Source organism: Protopterus annectens, chromosome 10.part0 (assembly GCF_019279795.1).
Source record: "Protopterus annectens isolate FY-2018-M chromosome 10.part0, PAN1.0, whole genome shotgun sequence".
NCBI lineage: Eukaryota > Metazoa > Chordata > Ceratodontiformes > Protopteridae > Protopterus > Protopterus annectens.
Window position 1 is genome coordinate 866,632,410 of NC_056744.1, and position 18,977 is coordinate 866,651,386.

Genomic DNA, 18,977 nt, shown 5'->3' on the forward strand with positions numbered 1-18,977 from the left:
TACTTCAGAGCAAAATATAGTGGCAGACTGTCTCTGATCAGTCCAGTACATGGGTTCATGAATGGATGCTTCACATAGATGTGTTTCTGGACATTGTCCACAAGTGGGTTACTCCACAGGTAGTTCTTTTTTCCCCTTTGACTTTTGAACGGATAAAATTCCTCTTTTCTGTACCACAGTCCCAAGTCATCTGGCTTGGAAGGTGGATGCAGTATTTTTTCCTTGGAAGGGGATGCTTCTCTACACTCATTTGACATTTGTTAACTGGGTTGGTCCAACTGAGCTAAAAGCCCATTTTCAGTGGAGACCCGAGCAGAAAAGCTCCAAATACTTATATGGTTATGTAAATAAGCAAAGTAAAAAATAAAACAATGATGCAATAATCAAACAATAGAAATATGTAACAGTTTACAAATATATGTAGTCCAAAAGAAACCAATAATAATCCTAATTATGGTAAATACAATAGGCCAACACATGTGGAATGAATTTTACATGTTATTGTATATGGAATAGGAGGTAAAGCTGTTTAAGCAATAAACATCCTAGAAGTGATTAGCAGATTGAATAAGTAGTAGAAGGAAAGAGGTAAGGGTTTATGTAGGGTCTTGACAAGGGCATATCCAAGATTTAGACAGACATTTTTTTAGCTCTTTTTTGAAACAACTGGAGTGTATAATGTTTCTTAAATTGAGTGAGTGTTTGTTCCAATTATGGGATATTGAACATCTGTATAATACTTTCTCAATAGTTTTCTTGGGTTTATATTTTTGAAGAAGGAGTTGGTCAATACAAAGGAGTGGCCATGTGGGGATATAGTAGGATACAAGATTTGCTAGGGAGGGACAGGCTAAGTTTTTTTTTGAGTAGGAAGTGAGTTATGTGAAGTTGTTGAAGTTGATAGGGGAATTCGAGCCACTGTAGTTTCTTAAGTGCTAAGCAGTGGTGAAAGGTATGTGGTAGGTTTACAGCAAATTTTGCGAATTTATTGTATGCCTGTTCAAGCTTAGTAATTAAGGAAGATTGAAGGTTTGTAAGGATGAGGGCAGTATAGAGAAGGCTAGGAAGTAAATACGCTTGAGCTAAGGAGAGCCTACAGTCACGAGTTAGGAATTTTGTATTCCTACGGATTAGGCCCAGTTTTTTTGATGGACATGGAGGTCATATTTTAAATGATCAGCTATAATCACTCCAAGTAGCTTTGTGTGGGATTCAACATTAATGATGATTTTATTTAAGGAGGAGATGATAAAGCTGGGTTTGAGATATGTGTGGCCTTTAATGCAAGAGCCATAAACGACAGGAGGAATAAATTTATTTTGAAAGCCCTCCTTCCTGCTTCTGTTCCATCTTCAAGCACTTCTTCAGGGACTCAAACCCCTCTCAGAAATTGAAGGAGTTCAGGGAGCTATGTAAATGCTCACCTGCCCAGTTAGTCTACACCTGCTTTAGAACCAGTAAAGGAGGATTCTAAGACCTCTGATCTGAAGTCTTCAAATCTGACACCATCTACTGTTTCATCTCCTTGGCCCTGTGCTCACCAGTTTTCTCTAGAGCTGGTATCCCCGAGATTAAGTTCTCTCTTTTTGCATGAGACTCACAAGAAGCCATCATGGCCACCTTCCACATCCTCTTCCGTTAGGTCTTCCCATAGTCTGTCCGAGTTGGAGGTGGATAGGATGATGAGGAAATTCCCCAGAACTCAGATCCAGATGGGGTTTTGCCAGCTCCATCTCCCATTGCGTCCGTGAGCCACCAACCTTCTTTCCAACCTGTAATTGCTCCTTCTCTCATCCGACCAACCAATTCAGAGTCCTTGGATCCAAAAGTCCTGAGAGTGGAACCATCTGATCCAAAGGTTATTTCATCTTTGACTCTGGCTACTTCTCTGACCCAATCGGCTCTGATACTGTTGCAGCACAACGGCTCTCAGAGCCGAAGCATCTGTGTCAGATCTGAGGGGTTGACATCGACTTAGAAGTTTATGGAGCCATCACTTCCTCTCTGAACTTTGGCGCTGGATAGCTCAGCTTCTCCCTTAAGGCAGAAGGTTGGAGGGTCTCGGGGGTTGTCTTTTCTGGAAGCCTTAGCTTCAGTGGGATTGTACTCTACTTCTCCAGGTCCTTGTGCAGTTGAGATGGTGGAGAGAGCATTCTGTCAACTCAGAGTAGTTTTGACTCTCCCTTCTATGGATCCATGCCCTATTCCCTCTCTGGATCTTGTGTCTGAGTACTCGCATCCTACATCTCAGGGACAGCCAGCACAGATGAGCTTCCAAGCAGTTCCCACCAGGGAACTCCACGTCTCTTCCAATACCTCCTGGAGCATCCCACTGAGGAGATCCCTCAGAAGAGGGCATGCAAGAGGAGGCACTTAGATTCCCAAAGGAATCCCTCACAGAAGACACCGATTTTGATGAAGGAGAAGGGCCCCTTAGATCTCCACCTGAAGATGTTTTCTTTGGAGACGTTTTAGAGATCCATCACCAGAAAAGTGTTGGTCCCAAACCCCTTCGCCAGGAGGAATCAGTGTTCTTGGAAGCCTTTGGGTCTGGCCTGTCTACACCTTGGGTTGCCCCCTATTAGGATGAGCGTATAGACCTTGTGTTCTGCAGGGCATGTAAAGAAATGGACTTGTGGAACCTATCCCCAAATGCCCAGACAAAATCTTAAGTGCCACTGCTGATACAGTACTGGACTAAAGGGATTCCTGTAGATGCCATGGTTGTTGTGGCAACCACCAAAATGGAGCTGGCTGAACAAGGCTCTACTGTCCATCCCCCTAACAGAGTGTCTAGGGCTTTGGACAGGTTTGGGAAGCGAATGTATCTGTCAGTTTCATTTGCCTTGTGATTGCTGAACTACCTGGCTTACTTCACGAGATTACAGAGGGACTTGGTAAAGGAACTCTTTAAATATGCCCCAGGGTCTATGTCTGCAGAGTAACAAAAGTCTTTCCTCATGAGTGGCCACCCTACAATCGATTACAAATGTGTCCATGAGGTTATTCTCACAAGCTACAGAAGGTACCTCAAGGGTGGCTGGTTCATGAATAGCCATAAGGAGACATCCACTGTCCACCTGTGTCCCTAAGTCTCTTGTCACACTTTCGGTGTTTAGTGTACTGCCACCTATATGGTAATTCACGGTTACATGTTTTTTCCCAAAGGGGATAACTATACATTTCTTGGCATTGAGCTTGAGCTCATAGATTACCCATACATGTCAAGCAGAGTGCCTCTTTGGCCCTCTTCAAAAGGAACCTTGATGACTGGATGGGAGAAAGGAAATTCACCCCGGGAATCACATCAGTCACCCTGCTAGACAGGGGTCCAGGGAAGTATTTATTTATTTATTTTATTTATTTTACATTTGTTGACCGGGCTAGTCCAGCTGGATAATTTCCATTTTCAGTGGAGGCCCGGGGAGAAAAGCTCCACAATTAAAACAAGGTTAAACATTTAAGCAACAATGCATACATTTTAGTGTAGTAGAAAATACAGCGAAAAAAAATCAGGTAAAAAACAAATAGCCTAAGCTATATATTCATATTTTTTTTTTTTTTTTTTTTTTTTTTAGAACAGTACAGTAAACAGTGTGGGAAGAAATAGACAGGGAATTGTTATGGCTAGGCTTGTATAGGCCCTAGGGCTGATAGCCTAGTACCAACCTATGAACATGCGTGGATGCAATTGTGCAATTTTGCGGAACCCTTCAAGGCGTCATTCATCAGTGCTCCCTTTGATGGATCATCTTTGTTTGGCCCAACAGTGGAAGAGACTCTGTCCTGCAGTGAACAGGACAGAAGGACCTCATCTGCCACCGGAATCTGCTTTTCTACCCCGCAGACACCTTTCCCTAGGAATAAAGACAACTGCAAGAAAATGTGGTTCAGAAAATCTCATGGTCCTTTCCAGGAGTCATGTGGGGATTTTTCCCCCAGAGGCAGAGGGAGAAATAAATACAGTAGTGGACATCGCCCACTCAGCAGAGGGGGTCTGCAGAATTAAGGATCTTGAGATTCTTTCTCGAACAGATCCTTCCAGCATTCCCGAAATGTTGCCCAACTGTCCCTCTCTGGAGGCAGTTGGTGCTTATTCTTGCACCAGAAAGCCTGTATAACCATCACAAATGACTCTTGGGTGCAAAGATCATATAAGGGGATATTTTATTCCCTTTTTGCAAATTCCTGTAAAAACAAGGAAAACTCTCCCCAGTGTTCCACCCAATCAGAGAGAGGTAGCAGCTCCATCCAAGAGATCCCTCCAGAGCAAACAGGATCCAGAATTTACTCAAGATTTTTTTTAGTGCCAAAAAAATACAGAGGACCTGAGACCTATCTTGGATCTCGGTTAGTTGAACCAGTTTGTAAAGAATTCCAAATTCTGGTTCTTCGGTTCAGTCCATTCTGCCTCTCTTTCAGAAGGATGTCTGGATGTGCTCAATCAATTTTCAAGATGCGTACTATCACATCAAAATGAGCAGTGGTTTCTCCATAGTCCCCAGGGTCTTCACCAAATGCATGACAGTGATAGCAGCTCACCTGAGACTGCTTGGATTCTGAGTTTTTCCCTGTTTAGGTGACTGTCTCCTTACTGCACCGAGCAGACATCTACTAGTAAAATCCAGGGATTATTTGCTTCAACTATCACTTTCACTGAGAATCACCATCAATATGCATAAATCTCAACTTCACCTAATTCAAGATGTGGATTTTATAGGGGCTCACTTGGACACAGTCAATTGTCTAGCTCTTCTGCCTCGAAACAGAGTTCTTATGTTGAAGACACACATCAGACAGATTCTTTCTATTCCTTCTCCCCAGCAAAACTGGTCCTCAAAGCTGTAGGGTCAATGGCTGCGGCAATAACTTTAGTTCTCAAAGGTCATTTCCACATGAGAATTCTTCAATGGATTCTGGCAGTACAATGATCTTTTCATCATCATCCCTTAAACATCCAATAAAATTGACTCAGGCTTGCAAAAAGTCTCTTCTTTGGTGGATTTACTCCATGGAGCTCTATCAAGGTCGTCCATTTATCCTTCCTTCCCCCAGTGGCACATTGACTACAGATGCCTACCAGTTGGGATGGGGGGCGTTACTAGTGATAGACTGTTTGAGGCACGTGGTCCCCACAAGACATCAATTTGCATATCAGTGTCCTAGAGATGAGAGCAGTGCTTCTAGTGTTGCAGGCCTTTCAAAGCATTCTCCCTCTAGGGACTATTGCAATACAAAAGGACAACTTGTCAGTAGTCTGGTACATCAACAAACAGGAGGAACCAGATCCTACCCTCTTTGTTGAGAAGCAGTGACAGTATGGTAATGGGAGATCTCATCCAGCCACTTTCTGGTAGTGACGCAAATTTCGGGGATATCCAACATTCTAGCAGACAAACTCAGCAGGACCGTCCTCTTGCCTCACAAGTGGTCTCTCGACCAATTAGTGGCAAACAAGATCTTCCTAAAATGGGGTCACCCTTGCTGCGACCTGTTTGCATATCCCCAAAACAACAAATGCAGCAGGTTCTGTGCCCTTATCCCACCTCAGGGACAGTCACCGAGAGATGCTGTATTCCATGTTTAGCCCTCCTGTCTCCTTTATGCCTATCCATCCCTGCCTCTCATCCCCAAGTTTCTTCAGAAAGCACTTCAGTTGAAGAGCACAGTAATCCTCATTGCTCCCTTCTGTCCTCGATAAGTGTGGTTCCTCTTCCTTTGGTCTCACCTTGTACATCCTCCTTGGACACTGTATCCCAGTCCAGACCTTCTTTCTCACCTGTCAGGACAGATTCACCTGGACATTGCAGGCCTCAAGTTGACCATATGGTTTCTTCAATTCCGATGATGGCTAGGCATTCCAGGCTTTCCTCCCTAGTTTGAAAAATCCTAGTCTCTTCTCATAAACCTTTGAGTAGGGGAATTTACAAAAGTAAATAGAAAAGGTTTTCCTTTTGGGCTCATTAGAGAACATTAGATCCCTTTACCACCCTGCTTCCAGCTGTTCTACATTTCCTTTCCTCGATTTTTCAAGGCAGAGCAAGTTTTTCCACTATTGAGGTTCAGTTAGCAGCTATCTTAAACGATCACATCAGAGATAATGCTTCTCTTTTAGCATTATCTAAATTATGTAAGGCCTTTCTGCCTTTCTTACGGCTACCTTTGTACTTAGAACTCCAGTAAAGGATCCTACTCCACTTTGGAGCTTCACTACGGTTTTAGTACTTTCTTCCTTTAACTGTCTTTCTGGTGGTTATAGCTTCTGCAAAACAAGTATCTGAACTCCAAGCACTATCTTCCAAACTACCGTATTTGATATTTAACAAAAACAGGGTTACTTTATACACAAATCCTTCCTTCTTACCAAAAGTTACCTCTGAAACCAGTATCAATCAAATCATCAATGTGCCAGTTTTCTTCTCCAAATTTGAAAATGAGAGTGTACACCCTTCATCATCTTGATGTACATAGGCAACTTTCTTTTTACCTTCACAGGACCAAGGAATTTAGAAAAAACTGATCAACTATTTTTCTCCTTTACTAGAAATAAATTGGGAAGACCAGTTTCAAAAGCTACAGATTGTATTTTCTATGTTTATTTCTTTGAATAACCTTACCAAGACAACCAAAAGCTCATTCAACCAGGTCAGTGTCTGCATTGGCTGCCTTTTGGGCTAGAGCCTCTATTGATATTTCTGCAGCTGCCACTTGGTCTAATACCCATACCTTTATTGCACATTACAAATTGATCATCTCTAGAGATAGAGCTGACTTTGGTTCCATGGTTTTCTGGAACATTCTTCCATGAGGGCCACCAAAGGTTACCGTAGCTAGGGACTTTGTCCCATTCATTGAGGAATGAAGGAAAATGGCAACATCAGATAAAGAAGTTAGAAACTCACCATAACTTTCCATCTGTGTTGTACATTTTTCTTCGTCCTCAACTCTCCCCACCTCTCCTTCCCCTAACCATGACTTTGGGAGAGACCTAACGGAATCGTTGTTAGGAAACATAATTCTTGGCTTGAGCTCCTGATCTTTCAGCTATCACTTTTCTGGCATAACATTGTTACTGTATTGTATGATTATAATGCATATAATAGCAGCAAACTCTGTCTGAGGTGTTGTAATGGTTGGGGGCATTGTGGGTAAGGGAGAATCTCAAGAGTCAGATCCTAGAATTTTTAGAAAGTGGCCAAGTTGGATCCAAAACCATTTGTTGAAGAAGAAAGAAAATGGACAACACAGATGGAAAATTATGGTGAAATACATACAGTAACTTATTTTTTCCTTCCATCCCACATCTCTAGGTTTGGCTGTTTCTCAGCAAACCATATGCTCCTGGATCTATAAGGCCATTTCTTTTTGTTTTTCCTTTCATGATTAATGTCTTTCTACCTCTGTAAAGGCTCATGCTAGTAGAGTTGTTGCTTCCTCTGGTGCTAGGTTGGATACCACTTCCATCCTTGAAGCTGCTAATTGGACTTCTGTCCATACTTCACTAAGCATTACAAGTTGGGTGTTATTTCAGTTGCAAGAATTGGCTTTGCCACAGCTATCCTGTATGGGGATTCCAAAGGGCTCCTGTGTTCCTTCCTCCTCCCAAGTTTCCTCTTGAGCTTTTATACTACCTTATGTAAAGAATACTGCAACAGTAATATAAAAGAATACAGTACAATTGTGTAAAATCTTATCTAAAGAGTAGATGTCCTTCTTTTCACTTGTGCAATATTTGCTCACTCACTCCCTCTTCCCCCTTCTGCTCTACCCTGTTCCTTCTGTCTTCCTAGTCTTTAATTCTTTTCCATTTTCTCTTTCTGTATACTCATGTTTCTCTTAATTCCTAGAATATTTGTTCCTTGTTGGGCTTTTCAATTCTGAGGTATGTACTTCTGTATGTCACCGTTATGCCCTACTCCTTGTGTGGAGAACATGTGTGTGATGTACAACGTCTGTATATTCCTAAAGCTTTGGTACACCGGCTGGACATTGAGCTATCCTTGGCAGGGAATACTTTATGTAAAGAATACTGCAAAAGTGAAGAAAAAGACACCTACTATTATGGTAAGATTTTACACAACTATGCTATCTTTGTTTCCGCTATAAATGCATTCTTATTAAATAAAATACATTTTTGCAGCACTAAAATTAATGCTCATTTTGAGCTTTAATTAACAGACTTGGTAGGTCTACATGAGCATGTACCCAACTAGTGCACACACTTTTGTCCTCTGTCACTCATGTCCATTTAGAAGTTGTTGACATAGATTAATGTTGCAGTGAAGGATTTACTGGATGTGAACTGCTCACGCATTTCTTTTATGACTCGCATTTAAGGAAATATTTGCACATCAAACTTCTCTAGCTTTTCCAGATTCACGTGGCACTTCTTCAGTAATGACTTTTCCTGGGTATGTTTTGCTTTATTTTTAACTGAGTATTTCTCCTTCACAAGTAATGTCTTTGGCCTCCCCTAAATCCGTCTTCACTGAATTTCACAAATGCATGTGCCCATGGATCCTAATATTGTGTTGAATTCATTAAGTTTTTTTTCCTTGACTTGTATTGTAAATATATATCTCCATTGCATTCTTCACATTTTAAAATGTGTATTAGTGCATTAATGAATCTCATTTGTTAAATATAAGAACTACTCTAGTTTACTTAGTCCTTAAATACAAAACAGCACACCTACAAAATATCCATTTTATAATTTTCATTTGTTGTGCCCATATATTTTATTCTATCTAACATGCTTTTCCTTTCTTTGTTAAAAAAGAATAAAAATGCAAAATTTAAATTGAGTTTTTGTTGCCGAGTGAAGGTATGCATGTATTTGCCATTTGTTAAATATAAGAACGGCTCTAGTTTACTCAGTCCTTAAATACAAAACAGCACACTTACAAAATATCCATTTTATAGTTTGACTATTTTCATTTGTTGTACCCATAGATTTTATTCTAACATGATTTTCCTTTCTTTGTTAAAAAATGAATAAAAATGCAAATTTTAAATTGAGTTTTTGTTGCCGAGTGAAGGTATGCATGTATTTATATATGTGGACAATTAGTATAATAAACAGTGTATGTGTAGGAAGGTATAATTTAAACACACTGCAAATAAATTGCTAAAAATGAGAGTAATTTTTTGTTTAAAGAAAGTACTATTATGAAGTTTTATGTCAAGTTGCATAACTGAGTCAGTAAATTTATTTGATATATTTTTTTCTATTTTTAATTATTCTTACAGGACCTGGCCCCTACCATCCTGATACTGTTGTACAGAATACTTGTGAAGTTGCTCAGCTTCTTGATGAATCACTGGAGATATGCAGGAAGACAGACAGTGCATTGGCTCTGGATACTGCACTGCTGTTCGGTACAAAAAAGGTAAACTGGTGATAAGTCACCTTATTGTGTATCTGTTTATTTTGTTCCTTTACTTCATTGCTTGCTTAAAATTGACTAATTCCACATTAATTATTTGCCTGATTAAAATAGCATGTTAAGTTGTCTATCTCGCCTTCATTCTTGCTGGATGGGTTCGGAGCCGACCTCGGCTCCGACTCGGCCACTCTAAAAGCTCGAGAGTTGGTTCCACCGGCTCGAGGCTCCCCTTATATCCCACAATGCTAGGCGAGAGTTACCTCAGATCTCGTTTGCCGCTACAGCTTCGAGGTTGGTTGTTTCTACCGGTTCTTGGTGAGTACTATTTCTTCTTGAAATTAGTCCTTAAAAACCCCTTTATTTTAATATATTTACTTAGTTTAGTGTAGTTTAGAAAACTTTTTATTCCCTTCCAAAAAATTTCCGTTTCTTTTCCTCAAGAACCTTTGGTTCTTCCCTTGGGCCTATAGGCCTTTCCTTCCCTAGTGGAGTGTGTGTGTACTATTTTAGTTTAAATTACTAGTACTGCTTTTTATTATAATTAACCTGACAGGGTGTAACTAGTGTGTTTGTGTGCGTGTTTGTGTACACCTGTTCAGATAAAATGTCTAAAGAAGCAAAGGTCTCCGGATTCAAGAAGTGTGATGCGTGCTGTCAGAAAATGTCTCTGACAGACGCTCACACTTCTTGTGTCTATTGTCTGGGGCCTTTGCACCTGCAGGACTCCTGTGCTGTGTGCCATGGCTTCAGCCCCAGGGTCCTGCAGGAAAGAAAGAATAAATTGATTCTTAGAGGCTTACTCAAGCCAGAGGATTCCCTGTCTGTTTCAACAGGAAGCCCTCTAAGGCATCTAGGTCTTCGGCTCCGGCAACTGAGCCGAGACCTAAGGTTTCTCAACCTTTGCCTTCATCGGCTCCGGCTGGAGCCGATAAGTCTCAGTCCACAGTTTCTGTGGCCCTCGGCTCGGCGGAGCCGAGGTAGTAGAAGTTCCGTGTCGGCTCCGACCAGACCTTGGAGCCGACAACTAGGAAGAGGTCCAGGTCACCATCTCTTGGCTCCGTTCATTCGGCTCCAGGATCTCCCCTGCTGTCTGAACGGAGCCAAAGATCTCACTCCTCTAGGTCATCGAGGCTGTCGGATCATGACCTTCAGAGGGTAGTGAGTCGACTACTTAAGTCCGAGGCACTGGCCCAGATGCTTCAGAGCCCGACTCATCAGTCGATGCCTGCCCAGGTCCATCAACATATTCCTCCTTCGACTCTCTTGAGCTCGGGCCGGGTCGTCGGAACCGTGACTGTGATTGCGTCGGAGCCGATACAATTGTCTTCGGCTCCGTCGTCGGCTCCGTTTTCTTCCTTGGAAGAATCTCAGCGCCGGACTTCCCTCGTCGGCTCCGAGGGGGTGAGTGGCATCGGACCCTTGTCCGACCCCCTCTCCCTCTCGGTGCTTCGGCGCTGGTGAGTTCGGCTCCGACATCGGCCTCGGAGCCATCACTGTCGGTGCCGAGGGGTTCTTAGCTTCTCGGGCGGGGACCTCTGGCTCTGCCTGACAGGGGTGCATTCGAGGTCATGCGGAGTGTGTTAGAGCCTGGCTCTACTCCACAGTCGGCTCCGTCCGCCCCTCCCTCTATGGTGCCTCAGGCTAAGTCGACTCACTCCCTCATCCCGGACCGCAGAGAGCCAGCTCCTCAGGAGCCCCTGTGGGATTTCATCCTCTTCCGAGGCCTCTCCTGATTTGGCAGAAGAGCCCCTCGGAAGAGGAAGTGTAAGAGGAAACACATTGACTCACCTGAGTCCATCAGGTCAGAGACAGATTTGGATGATTGTGAGGGTTGGCCCCGTTGGCCTTCTGAAGATGTCTCATTTGCAGACATTCTGGAGATCCTGAAACAGAGGGGAAATTGGCCAGCCCTCAACCCTTCGGAGGACGAATCTGTGTATCTTGAGGCGTTTGGCTCTCGTCCTTCCACCTCCTGGGTGTCCCCTTCGACCCCCTCATGCAGGTGGTTGCTAAGAAGGCATGGACGGCTCCTGATTCAGTGGACCCCACTCCCAGGAGACCCTCTAAGTTCATAACAGCTCCAGCAGACAAACAATTCTTAACAAAAGGAGTTTCTGTGGATGCTATGGTGGTAGCTGCTGCCACAAAGAAGGAGCTAGCTGATCCTTCAGTACCTGTCCATCCACCTAACAAGGAATCTAGGTCCATGGATAGGTACGGGAAGCGGATGTTCTCATCAGCGACATTTACCATGCGTTCGCTGAACTACCTGTGCCATTTTACACGTCTTCAAAGGGACTTGATCAAGGAAGCGAGTGAAATGTTAAAGGATCCTACAGCTGCGGGTTTCCAAGATAAGATGAACACGCAGCTGGCTGCCCTTAATTCCATAACCAACTCCTCCATGCGCCTTCTTTCTTACGGCTGATGGAGCGAGCAGAGCCGCAGGGACAGGTGTGGCCTTACGTAGGCATGCCTGGATGCGGCTATGCAATTTTGCGGACCCTTTCAAGACGTCTTTCACGAACTCCCCTTTTGATGGATCATCTCTCTTTGGTCCTCAAGTGAAAGAAACCTTGACTAGGTGCGAGACTGATGGCAAGACCCTTTCTGCCGTCGGAGTCCGTTTTCTACTCCTTCCAGGCCTTATCCCAAAGGCCAGAAGGGTGGAAAGATGTGGTTCCGTAAACAATCTCAAGGGACTATGCCTGCGACAGAGTCGTTTTCCCACCAGAGGCAGAGGTGGGAATAACAATGGTAGACGCCGCCTAGGGGCAGGGGGTCCGCAGAACCAGGGCAATCGGGAAGCCTTCCTGACAAGCCCTTTCAGCATCCCTGAGGTGTTGCCCGACTGCCCATCTTCGGAGGCAGTCGGGAAGATTGTCACTGTACCCAGAAGCCTGGCTATCCCTGACTCAAGACAAATGGGTACAGTCCATCATTTCGAAGGCTATTCTATCCCCTTTCTTCGCTTTCCAAATCAGTCAAAAAATCCCTTCCAGATGTTCCACCGCTCAAAGGGATCTAGCAGTTTTGCAAATTTCAAAACTGCTTGCAAAAAGAGCAATTCAGCCAGTTCCAGCAGACCAACAAGGATCCGGAATCTACTCAAGGTTCTTTTAGTTCCAAAGAAAACAGGGGACTGGAGACCAATTTTGGATCTCAGTGTCTTGAACAAATCAGTCAAGAAAACAAGATTTCGGATGGTCACGCTGCAATCCATCCTTCCCCTTTGGGCAAAGGAAACTGGATGTGCTCTATAGACCTTCGGGATGCGTACTATCACATAAAGATGAACAGATGCTCCAGAAGATTCCTCCGCTTCAGGCTGGGAACCAGTCATTTTCAGTTCAGGGCCCTGCCCTTTGGTCTCACCACTGCCCCCCGGGTGTTTACCAAATGCATGGCAGTGGTAGCTTCTCACCTGAGACGACAAGGATTCCAGGTGTTTCCATATTTGGACGACTGGCTCCTCACAGCTCCCACCGAGCATCTCCTTCTGATGGCCAGAGATTACACTTTTCGCGTTTGTCAAAAGCTGGGTATTTCAATAAATTGCGAAAAGTCTGTTTTGTCGCCTTGTCGTACTATTACCTACATAGGCGCAAATCTAGATACGATAAACATGTCTGCAAGGCTAACACATCAGAGAATATCAGACATTCACAAATTGGTATCACTCCTTCTCAACAACAACAGAATCAAAGCCAGGTTAGTTCTAAAGGTGTTGGGAATTATGGCAGCGGCCATACCTCTCCTTCCATTAGCCAGATACCACATGCGGATCCTTCAGTGGATGCTTTTCACTCAATGGTCATACCAGGAACTTCCAATGTCTTACACCATTGTGATCACGCAAGCGTGCAAAAAGCATCTCATGTGGTGGATGTCTTCCCCCCAGCTCCTGTCGGGAAGACCCTTTGTTCCACCTCCTCCGGTTGCTACACTGACAACGGATGCCTCCCTGATCGTGGGGGGCATTATCAGGGCAGGACAGTCCAGGGCACATGGCAACCAAACGAATGCCACTTGCACATAAATGTTCTGGAGATGAGAGCAGTGCTTTTAGCGTTGCAAGCCCTTCAAGACTCTCTTCCCTTGGGAACAATTGCAATCCAGACAGACAATATGTCTGTAGTATGGTACATCAACAAACAAGGCGGAACCAGATCATATCCCCTGTGTCGAGAAGCACTCAGACTGTGGCAATGGGCGATTTCTTCTCAGCGTTTTCTGATAGCAACGCACATCCCCGGGAAGTCCAATCATATTACGGACAAGTTGAGCAGAGCTATTCTCATGCCTCACGAGTGGTCTCTGAAAGACTCTGTAGTGAGAGAAATTTTTCTCAAGTGGGGTCAGCCTTGCTGCGATCTTTTTGCTACTCCCCAAAACAGCAAGTGCAGAGAATATTTCACTCTATTCCCTTTACCAGGCCAACCCAGCAGAGACGCTCTAGTCCAAGTTTGGCCCCGGGGACTTCTGTATGCATTTCCTCCTTTCCCACTGATCTCTCAAGTAATACAGAAAGCTATCGCTCAGAAGGCCTCATTGATCCTCATTGCTCCTTACTGGCCTCGACAAGTGTGGTTCCCCTTTCTACATCATTTTCTCTTGGGCGACCTTGGAATCTGGACCTAGTTCCAGATCTTTTGATCCATCAGTCGGGTCAGTTTCATCGCTCCCTCCCCTCTGAACCTCACTGCTTGGTTCCTCCAGTTCCAACCTTAGCCAGGCTTCCTCAATTATCTCACTCTGTTAGAGATATATTGATAGCTTCCCATAAATCTTCCACTCGAAAGATTTATTTGAGTAAGTGGAAACGCTTCTCATATTGGGCACAAGGAAAGGACATAGATCCTTTCACCGCTTCCATCCAACTAGTCCTTGATTTTCTAGCTGAACTCTTCCATGCAGGTTCATCTCCCTCTACACTTAAAGTTCAATTGGCAGCTATTTCTACCTTTCATGTGGGTATTTCTGAATCTGCCCTAATGTCCCACAAACTCTGCAAAGCCTTTTTGAAAGGAGTTTTTCTTCTCAGACCTCCTATAAGAAATCCTCCTTCTCCTTGGGACCTAAATTTAGTTCTTGCTTCTTTGATTCTTCCCCCTTTCGAACCTGCAGCTTCCTGTTCTTTAAAATTGTTATCATGGAAAACTCTTTTTCTGGTAGCTATTACATCAGCTAGAAGAGTTTCAGAGCTTCAAGCACTCAGCTGTCGTCCTCCTTATCTTTTGTTTCATAAGGACAGAGTATCCTTACGAACTAACCTGTCCTTTTTGCCTAAAGTGGTCTCGACATCAAATCTGAATCAATCCATTGATCTACCAGTCTTTTTTCCAGAATACTCCAATAGGTCTGAACAAAAATTACACTGCCTGGATGTTCACCGTCAATTAAGGTACTACTTGGATAGAACTAAACAGTTCAGAAAATCTGATCAGCTGTTTGTCTCCTATGCGGAGAGCAGAAAGGGACTTTCAGTTTCAAAGGTATCATTATCCAGATGGCTAACATCATTGATTTCCCTTGTATATGAGATTAGACATCAAAAGCTGCCTGATAAACCTAAGGCTCATTCCACCAGAGCTTTGGCTACTTCTTTAGCTTTCCAAGACAGACTGCCTATTGACACCATTTGTGCAGCGGCTACTTGGGCTACTCCTCACACTTTCATTTCTCATTATAAGTTGGATTTAGCTTCTAGGCATAGAGCTAACTTTGGTTCCACTGTTCTCAGGAGTCTGTTCCGTTAGGCCACCGGGACAAGGTGCTAGGGGCCGGTCCCATCCAGCAAGAATGAAGGCGAGATAGACAACTTAACATATAGAAGTTATGTTCTTACCATAACGTTCCATGTTAGTTGTCTTCTTCTCGCCTTCTTCGTCCCACCCTCCTTCCCCCTGGCCTGGACAGACCTAGAGGAGTTGTGATTGTGACCTCTCTTTCTACCACCTCTTTCTTAGACATATGCTATTATGCATATTTCCTGGTTCAGGATGTAGGTCACCCTTCTTTCTTCCTGTTGTTAGAGGTGGACTCTTTTTTACAGTTAGTCTGTTACTTTTATAAGCTGGGGTTAGCTTACAAACGAGATCTGAGGTAACTCTTGCCTAGCATTGTGGGATATAAGGGGAGCCTCGAGCCGGTGGAACCAACTCTCGAGCTTTTAGAGTGGCAGTCGGGCCGAGGTCGGCTCCGAACCCATCCAGCAAGAAGAAGGCGAGAAGAAGACAACTAACATGGAACGTTATGGTAAGAACATAACTTCTATTTTTGTTCCATACTGCTTTGCAGATTATGCTGTTGCACTCACTAATAACGTTTATCACCACTGCTTTCCACAAACAAGCAGAAAGTTCTGATGGTAGTCTTTTATGTACTGACAGTTTTCTTACAAAATAGCTTCTTTTATCCTGTGACTTTTTATTGAAATGTATTGAATATCATCAAATAGTTATCCAAACAATTTAAGTTCTTTCAATTTGTGTATATAAAAAAATCTCTTCTTTTTCCTGTTTACCTACATTTGAATTGTATGCTGCTGTTTTACTATCTGGCTGTTAGATGGGGTTATTTGGCATGAATTTGACTTTTACTATAGATTTAGAAGATGAAAGTTACTTCCTTTTACTGTGAATACTTACTTTAGCCAATGTGGTACATAGCATTCAGATAGCTTTTCATTTCATTCAGTAATTTAATATTTTTTGGCTCTAGCTGTGCTATTTTTTAAACTAATATTTCATGCTGAAGTTTTTAGTAGTTGGTCACTACACTGTACTTTTTATTATAAATCTGTTTACTATGAATGGAGTTTAGAACTGTTTGTTTAGGTTGCAAACTTTACTTTTTAGAGCATTTTTTTATTCAAGGATTTTTTTAAAACAACAAAACTAAAGGAGGCATGTAAACTTTATTTTATTTTTACCTTTGCCTTGATCAACCCAATACCCATTAGGGGGCTGGAATTTATTGGAGAAAACTGGCAAATGAACCAAGGTGTTGGGAGCAAATAACTAGAGAGGGAAAGATGAAAGAATAGGAATCCGCAAATCATTTATTTGGACTGCAGGTTAGAGATTGGCTTCCCTATCAAAGATTGATATCAGAGTATAGACAAAGAGAAAGTAATAGGGGGTTCCTAAATGAAAGAGAATCAAAAAAAGGAGGTTAGAAGGGATTGAAAAGAGAGCTTGGATAAGCAATTCACAAAGAAACAATGGGAGGATATGTGTATTTCTCCCAAATATGCAACAAAATCTAGAAGATTTAGGATTTTTTTTCTTGGAAATGTTTACATAGATATTTTATATCCCAAGTAGACTCCAGAGAATTTTTCCTCAGGTCGACAGCAAATGGTTTTGGTGTGACGGGGAAGAAAGAGGTAATGCTCACAAGCTCATATTCAAACCTTCTAGTTGTCCTCCTCTGTCCGCCCCATTAACCCCCTACATTTCCAACTGCTCTCTAAGATCAGAAAACCACAATCTTCTAGACATATATAAGCCTCGTCGACCCCTGGCCATCTACCATTATCCTGCTCCCTAGCTAAACTCTGGAATTCTTTCCCTACCACCCTTTGAAATAATCAGAGCCACTCAAACTTCAAAACTCTTCTCCAGTCACCTTCTTTCAAAGTGGGAATGTTCCCGTACCACTTTCACATAAACTCTTTAACACTATATACCTCAATCTTCTATCACTGTGCTCTCTTACACTTTGCCTCTACTTGCTCTCCTACCCTACATCTCATATACTTCCATATCCACTCCCTTTCTCCACTACATACCACCTTTTCCTCTCCCACCTCATCTTCCTCTCTCTGTCCTCTCCTCATATTTCTAACTTCCAAAAAAAGCTTGTTTTTTTTAATCTGTACATAGATCTATTACTATTTTTTTTTTCATCTGAAATGCCTGTACTTTTAATATGTTTAGAGTACATGAATCTCACTTTTGTAAGTCATTACATAGGATTAGAAATTTTATTATTTTTTTTTTAACAAATTGTGTTATCTCTGTATTTTTCACTGTTCTATTACTGATTTACTTTTGTATAACTATTGTAAAATTGTCTATATTCTGTGGAGCTTTTCTCCCCGGGCCTCCAATGAAAACAGGCTCTTCAGGCCCAGTGGACTATCCTGGTTATCAAACTGTAATAAATAAATAATTGGGAACATATTTTCCGGGAGTACAGTGAGTTGGCAGACATTTTTCTCCCCAATAAATGTCTTTATTAAATTATCATGTATGATATAAGCAATCTTACATTTATATAAATGAAAAACAACATTAACACCACTTCAGTTGAAAACATTATACATCACAGACACCATTGAAACAACTGTAGTTGCAAACATTATATATCACTTATAATCTATTCCGTCATTGTCAGTTAAGCATTATATGGCTCATTCAAATCCTGCCGCTTAAACCTTGTTTCTTCTCTGCATATATTGTTCCCAGAATTCCCACTTTTTCTGTCTAGTTTTCTCCATCCCTTTTCTAAAGATCCCAATTCCATTTGTTTTATATCTGTTACTATACTCAGTAATTCTAGTAAAGCTGGTCTGGAGTTTGATTTCCATTTTCTAGTAATTGCTTTTTTGGCAGCCACCATAATTAGACTTAACAAGGCTTTACTCTGTCTAGGCAATCCCAATTCTGTCTCATAGCTCAAAAAAATCCCCCCAGTCAATCCAATCTGCTCACCCAGCATCTCCGACAGAGCAGTTCACAGGGAATTCCTAAAGTCTGATAGCTAATTCTTGCCCGTTACACCTCCAACATTTGCTATCCACCTGAGGAAAAATTCTTTGAAGTCTGCTTGGGGTATAAAAATACCTATGTATAAATCCTTCCAGGCAAAGATCCTAAATCTCCTAGACCTTGTTGCATATTTGGGAGATGTACATAAATTCCCCCATTGTCCCTTTGTGAATTACTTATCTAGTCTCTCTTCCTAATCCTTTTTAAGCTCCACTGAATGATTCTTAAAATTATTGTGCAATGTTTTATCTTCTTCTTCATGCAATGTTTTATCTTCTTCTTCTTTTGGCTTTTCCCGGTTAGGGGTCGCCATATCAGATCACCTGTCCGCTCATGATGGCAGTGGAGTTTTACGGTGTCGAGTTGCCAGCCCGGCACCCAACTTTCCATGGAAGACACACACACACACGCACACGCACACACGCACGCACTAATGCCTAGGGCCAATTTAGGGTATCCAATCCACCTTCAGCATGTCTTTGGGATGTGGAAGGAAACGGGAGCACCCGGAGGAAACCCAAGCAACCACAGGGAGGACATGCAGACTCCACACAGAAGGCACCCCAGCTAAGGACCGCTGCACCACTGCGGCGCCCTGTCATGCAATGTTTTATATACTCTACTAATTATTCCTTTTTTAATGGCAGCTTCTGTTCTAGATTCTATTAAAAACTCTACCAGTGCTGGTCTTTCATTTAGGACCCTGATATTTCTTTCTCTTTGCCTATACTCTGATATCAATTCTTGATAAAGTTTGCAGAATAAAAAAAAAATGTATGCATTTTTACAAAATTTACCATGTAGGTTCAGGCTA

General features: G+C 42.5%; 1 protein-coding gene across 1 annotated transcript in view; it reads left to right on the plus strand.

Annotated features, from left to right (window-relative positions):
- The window catches only part of LOC122814217 (bromodomain testis-specific protein-like), a 968,108-nt gene that overhangs the window by 622,357 nt on the left and 326,774 nt on the right, over positions 1-18,977 (plus strand). Inside the window, exon 6 of the mRNA XM_044086818.1 lies at positions 9,250-9,389. Coding sequence (XP_043942753.1) covers positions 9,250-9,389 — 140 coding nt within the window. The remainder of the gene's footprint in view (positions 1-9,249; positions 9,390-18,977) is intronic.